Source organism: Eimeria acervulina, genomic scaffold (genome assembly GCF_000499425.1).
Source record: "Eimeria acervulina Houghton genomic scaffold, Eah_scaff136, whole genome shotgun sequence".
Taxonomy (NCBI): Eukaryota; Apicomplexa; class Conoidasida; order Eucoccidiorida; family Eimeriidae; genus Eimeria; species Eimeria acervulina.
The window spans coordinates 10125-17248 of record NW_013550270.1 but is presented as its reverse complement, the minus strand read 5'-3'; the positions used below and the strand labels follow the sequence as shown (position 1 = coordinate 17248).

General features: G+C 57.1%; 1 protein-coding gene across 1 annotated transcript in view; it reads left to right on the top strand.

The window, feature by feature from the left end:
• Positions 1-1078: 1078 nt before the first annotated feature.
• EAH_00019890 (ubiquitin-transferase domain-containing protein, putative) overlaps positions 1079-7124 on the top strand; it is a gene marked incomplete at both ends in the record, with an annotated part of 6308 nt that continues 262 nt past the window's right edge. Inside the window, 7 exons of the mRNA XM_013397237.1 lie at positions 1079-2612; positions 2915-3894; positions 4161-4242; positions 4500-4718; positions 5117-5196; positions 5723-6436; positions 7003-7093. Coding sequence (XP_013252691.1) covers positions 1079-2612; positions 2915-3894; positions 4161-4242; positions 4500-4718; positions 5117-5196; positions 5723-6436; positions 7003-7093 — 3700 coding nt within the window. The remainder of the gene's footprint in view (positions 2613-2914; positions 3895-4160; positions 4243-4499; positions 4719-5116; positions 5197-5722; positions 6437-7002; positions 7094-7124) is intronic.

The window sequence follows — 7124 nt, the reverse complement described above, 5'->3', positions numbered from 1 at the left end:
CTGCTGCTGCTGCTGCTGCTGCTGCTGCTGCTGGGCTGCAACCGCCCACAGCACTACCTTCAGCTCTGCTTAGCTGCCTCACTACCGAAGCCGCAGCTTCTCCACAGTCTGCCTGTTTATAAACTGCAGCAGCAGCTGCTGCTGCTGTTGCTGCTGCTGACTGAGCGCCTGCTAAACCCAAAGCAAGACATGGGGGGACAGTTGACTCTCTGCTGTCTGTACACCCCTCTGTGTGCAGACAATAGCAGCAGCTGCTGCTGCTCCAGGTAGAGTCCTTCTAGCGGTAACAGCTGCTGCTGCTTTTGCTGCTGCTGCTGCTGCTGCCTCTCTAGGGCCCCTCAAATGCTGCTGCAGGAACGCATGCAACAGCATCTAATGCAGCAAGAACGGCGTCGAGCTTCCTTTTAAAAAGGATAAATGAAGCTCCTAGTCAGGGACTTGTAGTAGCTGTTCCTGCTGCAGTTGGGAGCTGCTGCTGCTGCTGCTGCTGCTGCTGCAGCTTGCTGCGCTGCGGCGGCGCTGCTTGTGTTTAAGCAAGATGGCTGCGTAATTATACTATTAAATTGCTGATAATAATAATAAAAGATTTATGTATGACTTCTAAGGAAACCCCTTATTTGTGTTTAGTGTTGACGTAGTTGCAGCAGCAGCCCCCCCTTGCTGCAGCAGCACCAGCCGCAACAGCAGCAGCAACAGCAGCAGCAGCAGCAGCAGCAGCAACGGCAGCGAGCTAAGGCCCTAGTGTATTGGCGAAATCCCTTCTCTCACGTGCCTGAGAAGAAGGAAGCTCCTTAGATCTAAAGAAGAAGATTCTGCTGCAGCAAACAGCAGCACAAAACAGCAGCAGCCTCAACCGCAGCAGCAAACAGCCGAACACGAGCCGCAGCAGCAACAGCAGCAGCAGGAACAGCAGCTGCAGCACTGCAGCACTAGACACACCCACTTCAGCAGCAGACATTTCCCTAGCGCCCTTAACAGCAGCTCAATCTCAAGCAGCAGGATCTGGAGGGAAGTCTGCCCAGACTAGCAGCAGCAGCAGCAGCAGCAGCAGCAGCTGCAGCAGCAGCAGCAGATGAGGATGTACGACTGGGGTGGCATCCAGACACGCAATGTGAATCTATCAGGTAGGGGAGGCTGCAGCACAGCGCTAGGCAGGGAGGCCTTCCTGCAGCAAACCAGGTTACGGCGGCAGCAGCGGGAGCTGCTGCGTCAGCAGCAGCAAGCGCAGCAGAAGATTTCTGCTGCTTGGAGGTCCTTCAGACAGAGGCAGCAGCACAAGCAGCGCTGCAGAGATGAGTTCGATCAGCAGCAGCAGCTTCTGCTGCAACAGCAGCAGCACATGCAAGTCGATGACCATCAGCAGCAGCAGCAGCAGCAGCAGCAGCAACAGCAGCAGCAGCAGCAACTCTATAGGAGACAGGGTCGGCTGATTGCCTTCAGCTTCGATCCGTTTAGCTCCGCTGAGGACCCCGACTCCAAGAGACTCCTTGCTGCTGCTGCTGTGTTGCCTCCTCCTGCTGCAGCAGATGTAGCAGCAGCAGCAGCAGCAGCAGCTAAAGTAACAATAGACGCTGGAGCAGAAGCAGCAGCAGGCATAGGAGCAGACGGAGCAGCAACAGAACAATCAGCAGGGGAGACAACAGCACCTGCAGAAGCCTCAGCTAACGCACCAGAAGCAGAAGGAGCAGCAGCAGCTGCTACTTCTACTTCTGCAGCAGCAGCAGCAGCGACAGAAGCAGCAGGGGCGGCGGATGGAGCAGCGGCAGCAGGCGCAGCAGCAGCAAAGACAGCAGCAGCAGCAGCAGCAGCAGCAGCCGCAAATGCTAACTGCGCTTTGCATGTTGCTGTTCTGCACGCTCTGTCCGTGCATTACAGAAACCTAATAGTGCTACAGCACGGCAAGCAGCGGCAGCAGCAGCGCGAGCAGAAGCAGCAGCAGCAGCAGCAGCAACAGCAACAGCAGCAACACAAGCAGCAGCAGCACAAGCAGCAGCAACAGCAGCAGCAGCTGAAGCAGCCCCCCATGCTGCTATTCGAGGGTGACGTCCGCCGCTGCTGCGGCTGGCGCTGCAGTGCTTTGTCTCCTTCTAAGAAAGCTTGCTTCGGCTTGCCTGCAGCAGCAGCAGTAGCTGCTGCTGCCGCTGCTGCTGCTCCTGCTGCTGCGGCTGTCCCCTGCAGGAACTATGGCTTAGTCGGCAGGCTCCCGTTGGCGCTGCTGCCTTTAGAAGCAGACACTGCAACAAAGCAGCAAGCAGCAGCAACAGCAGCAGCAACGGTGCGGCTGCTGCTGCAGCTGCTGCGCTTTGACCAGCAGCAACAGCAACAGCAGCAACAGCAACAGCAGCAGCAGCAACAGCAACAGCAGCAGCAGCAGCAGGCTAGCCTCTTTCATGGCGCTCTGTGGCGCCTCTTGGGGTTAGGCTGCTGCGTTGCTGCTCAGGTCGGCAGCTTCGTGTGCTCTGCTGTTATCGCACCTGCAGCAGCAAAAGCAGCAGCAGCAGGAACTAGCGGAGGTGCAGCAGACGCTTCTGAAGGGGAAGAGATAAGCCCTGATGCTGAGGATGCCCTGCTGCTGCTGCAGCACTTCCTGAAAGACCAAGCATTTGCTGCAGGTATGGTGTTTGGGTGTTGCTGCTGCTGCTGCTGCTGCTGCACTCGCACGAGTGTGCTGCCCTTGTTGACGGGGCTGGCGTCTTGCTGATGCTGTACCTGTATCCTGCATGCTGCTCTCCTCTGCTATGTGCTGCTGCTGCTGCTGTTGCTGCTGCTGCTGCGCTGCTGCTGCTGCTGCACTCGCACGAGTGTGCTGCCCTTGTTGACGGGGCTGGCGTCTTGCTGCTGCTGTACCTGTGTCCTGCATGCTGCTCTCCTCTGCTATGTGCTGCTACTGCTGCTGTTGCTGCTGCTGCTGCAGATTCTATGGTTCAGTGGGAGCTGCTGGTGCATCTGTTGGGCTGCCCGCTGCTGCTTCCGTCATACGCTACGAAAGACCAGCAGGAGCAGCAGCAGGAGCAGCAGCAGCACCAGCGAGTTCTGCTGCAGGATAAGGCTCTTGCCCGCCTTGAAGCCCTACTCTTCGCTTCCGGTGCTGCACCAGCAGCAGTAGCAGCAGCAGCTGCTGCTGCTGCTGCGCCAGCAGCACTTGCTGCTTTTCCAGGGCTCCGAAGTGCTGCTGGAGTTGCTGCTGCAGCGAGTGCTGCTGCTTTGCTGCGACAGAGGAGGGCCTTCCCCCGGGAGAAGCAACAGCAGCAGGTGCTGCCGCCGCAGCGCCCAGGGCTGCTGCTGCAGCCGCAACAGCAGCAGCTCACGGGGCTACAGCAGCAGCAACAGCAGCAGCAAAAGGTTTTGTCTGCGAGGCAGCAGCTACTGCGGCAATATGCTGCTGATGCAGAGATGCAGAACAGCTTCTATGAGGGGCTACGGCGACCTTACCTGCTGCAGCAATCAGCAGCAGCAGCAGGAACAGCAACAGAAGATGCAGCAGCAACAGATAGAGCAGCAGCAGCAACAACAGCAGCAGGCCAACATAAAATGGGCCTTGGGGTCTGCTTGGCTGGCAACATGCTGTCTCTTCTCTCTCTGCACCGGCAGCGACTCGATGCTGCAGCAGCTGCTGCTTCCCCGTTAGCAGCAGCAGCAGGAGCAGCAGCAGGAGCAGCAGCATCAGAAGAATTTGCATGCCCCCTGTGGCTGCTGGTGTCTTTGCGTCTCTGCGGCTGGGGCTGCCCCTTCGATTTGCTGCGGACGAGTCTCCTCAGTCCTGAAGAGCAGCGGGGACAGCAGCAGCAGCAGCAGCAGGAGCAGCAACAGGAGCAGCAGCAGCAAGAGCAGCAGCAGCAGCAGCAACAGGAGCAGCAGCAAGAGCCGTGTAATGCGGTCTCCGGGGAAGAGACGGTAGGCTTATAGACATAATAGAGGGTCTTTGTGTTCTGGTGCTGCTGCTGTTGCTGCTGCTGTTGCTGCTACTGCTGCTGCTGCTGTTGCTGCTGCTGCTTCTTCAGAGACAGGCTCTGCATTCTTGCAGCCCTGGTGCGTTTACCGCTGATGCGTTTTACTCTTGCTGCTGCTGCTGTTGCTGCTTCTGCTGCTGGTGCCCGGCGCTGCTGGGCTGCTGCTGATATTGCTGCTGTGGCTGCTGCTGTTGCTGCTGCTGCTTACAGCTGAGGCGACAGCTAGTTGGCTTGACGGAGAGTTGGGCTGTCACTGCATTTTTTACTGCTGCGCTTGCTGCTCAATCGCGAGGTACTGTTCCTTGTAGCTAGCTAGCTGGCTGGCTAGCTAGCTAGCTAGCTGGTTAGAACGGCTTAGTGGCTGGGGATAATGCTGCTGCTGCTCTAACAGTTTGCAGCCGCTCGAGGGGCCTCACAGCTAGCTAGCTTGTTACTCGAACAGCTAGCCAGGTAGCTGCTAGACCCGCGAGATAGCTAGCTAGCTAGCTAGCTAGCTAGCCAGGCGGCTATAAAGGGACGTACCCCGCTGCTTGCGTGCTTTTGCTGCAGGCCTTTCGGATCTGCTGCAGCTGTACCTGCCGCCTGACGCGGAACGAGCAGCAGCAGCAGCAGCAGCAGCAGCAGCTGACTCAGGAGCAGCTGCAGCGGGACCAGCAGCAGGAGCAGCAGCAAACGAAGACAGCGAATCTGAAAGCTGGGGCTCCGACAGCGATGAGGAGGAAGAAGACTCTCAACCCTTCTCCTCCCTCTGGGCTCACAAACACACAGGTTAGCTAGCTAGCTAGCTGCCCAGCTAGCCAGTCATGGCTAGCTATCTAGCTAGCCACTCAGCTAGCTGCCTAGCTAGCCACTAAGTTTGCTGTCTAGCGAGCAACTCAGCTAGCTATCTAGCTAGCAACTCAGCTAGCTGTCTAACTAGCCACTCAGCTAGCCACTGTGGTGTTCTAGCTAGCTAGCCACTATGGTAGCTAGCTACTCAGCTAGCTAGCCACTAAGCTAGCTGTCTTGCTAGCCACTCAGCTTAAAGGCAGCCACCGAGTTAAACCGGTACTCAAGGGCCGGTAGCAGCACCTCTGCAGCAGGCGACAATCGCTTGGAGGTCCTACAGCAGCAGCAGCAGCAGCAGCAGCAGCAGCAGCAGTTGTGTGTGTGCATATGTGTGCTAGATGAGGAGGTGCTTATTTTGAATGCCCTGGCCGTCAGCACGCCGCTGCCTCTTCGCCTCCTCCGCGCCATCAAAGACTGCGTAAGTTGCAGCTTTTCTAATCTGCTGCTGCTGCTGCTGCTGCTGCAGAAGCTGCTGATGCTTCTGATGCTTCTGCTGCTGCTGCTGCAGTAGCGGCTGCAGCGTATAGAGAGTTTGAGGTAGTTGTTGCTGCAGTGGTATGTAAGCAGGAGGCTACAGAAGGAAGTTGATTTCTCACCTGCTGTTGCTGCTGTTGCTGCTGCTGCTGCTGTTCTTGCTGCTGCTGCTGCAGTTGCAGACAACGTGTAGAGGATGCATCGACAGCTTCTTCAGTTTGATGGGGCCTCCGCCTGAGTGCAGCAGCCAATGGGGCGAAGCTGTCAGGTCCCTCTGCACTTTGCTTCGGTACAAACTACAGGCAAGCCGCTGCTGCTGCTGCTGCTGCTGCTGTGTTGCTGCTGCTGTGCTGCTGCTGCTGTGCTGTGCGGGCGATGGTAGTGACGGTACTGCTGCTGCTGCTGCTGCAGCCACGGGTAGCAGCAGGTTTTTGCTTCGAGTTTTGCTGCTGGTTGTTGTTTGTCTCCAGATGACGGACGACTCTGAATTGCTGGAGGAGACAGAGGAAGACCGTCTTAGCCCCACATGCAGCAGCAGCAGCAGCAGCAGCAGTGGGGGGTTTTCTTTGCAGCGCAGCGACTTGCGCTGGCTGCTGCTGACCCTGAACCGTCTCGCGTGGCTATTGCTGCGTTCTGCATGCGCTGCTTCAAGCGCGCAGCAGCAGCAGCAGCAGCAACAACAACAACAATTGAATCTTTCTGCCTTCTTGCCCCAGTATGCAGCTTCTGCCTCCAGCAGCAGCAGCAGCAGCAGCAGCAGCAGAAGCAAACTCAAAGGAGGCCGGGAGCGTCTCTGGCGGTTGGTTCCCGGCGTGCTGCGAGAGCTGCTAGACCTCAACAGCAGAGTACTTCTTGTTACAGATGAAGAATTAGTTTTATCAGACGGGCCTGCATCTCTTATTCTTTGTGCTGCTGCTGGTCAAAGGCTGCCAGCTCTATGGGAGTGCTTAGTCTGGTGTATGCGGGGAGGAGATGCAGCAGCAGGCGCTCCCGGTGCTGCTGGCAGCAGCAGCAGCAGCAGCAGCAGCAGCAGCGCATTTGCTGCAGCAGCAGCAAACACACCCTCAAGAGCTGCTGCTGCGCTTCCATCCCCTGTCTTTCGTCTTACTAATCTACCTACGCGTTTGCTGGCTTCTTCTCTGGTGTATGTACCTCATACAATTGGCTTCCCAGACAGACTCGCGGTAAGGGTTTAGGGTTTAGGGTTTAGGGTTTAGGGTTTAGGGTTTAGGGTTTAGGGTTTAGGGTTTGGCGAGAGGGTTTAGGGGAGTTGGAAGATCTCCGGGGCGTCTTGGGAACTGCTGCTGCTGCTGCTGGGTTTGGCGAGAGGGTTTAGGGGAGTTGGAAGATCTCCGGGGCGTCTTGGGAACTGCTGCTGCTGCTGCTGGTACTGCTGCTGCTGCTGCTTGGAGCCTGTTCTGCTGCTGCACTGGCTGCATGCATGCGGAGTGTCTCTTTTGAGCTTTTTGCTGCTTTTAGTTGGAGAGCATTCCTCTCATCTGAGGCGCTGTTCTCTCCGGTGCAGCTAGCCAGCCGGCCCTCGGCTAGCTACCTAGCTAGCAAGCTAGCTAGCTAGCTTGCTAGCCAGGTAGCTGGCTAGCTGGCTACTTAGCTTGCTAGCTAGCTGGCTAGCTGGTTGGTTAGCTAGTTAGGTGGGTAGCTAGCTAGCTAGCTGGTTAGCTAGCTAGCTAGCTCGGTGTTGTTCTTTGTAAGGTTTGTGCTAGTGCTTGCTGCACTTGTTTGTCTTCAGGTCTTTTATCAGCTGCTGGCCTACGAAAGAGGAGACATCTCCGCTGCCTATCTCCACCGCCGCTGCTTCCAAATCAGGCGCACCCACATCGGTCAGTTCCTGCTGCTGCTGCTGCTGCTGCT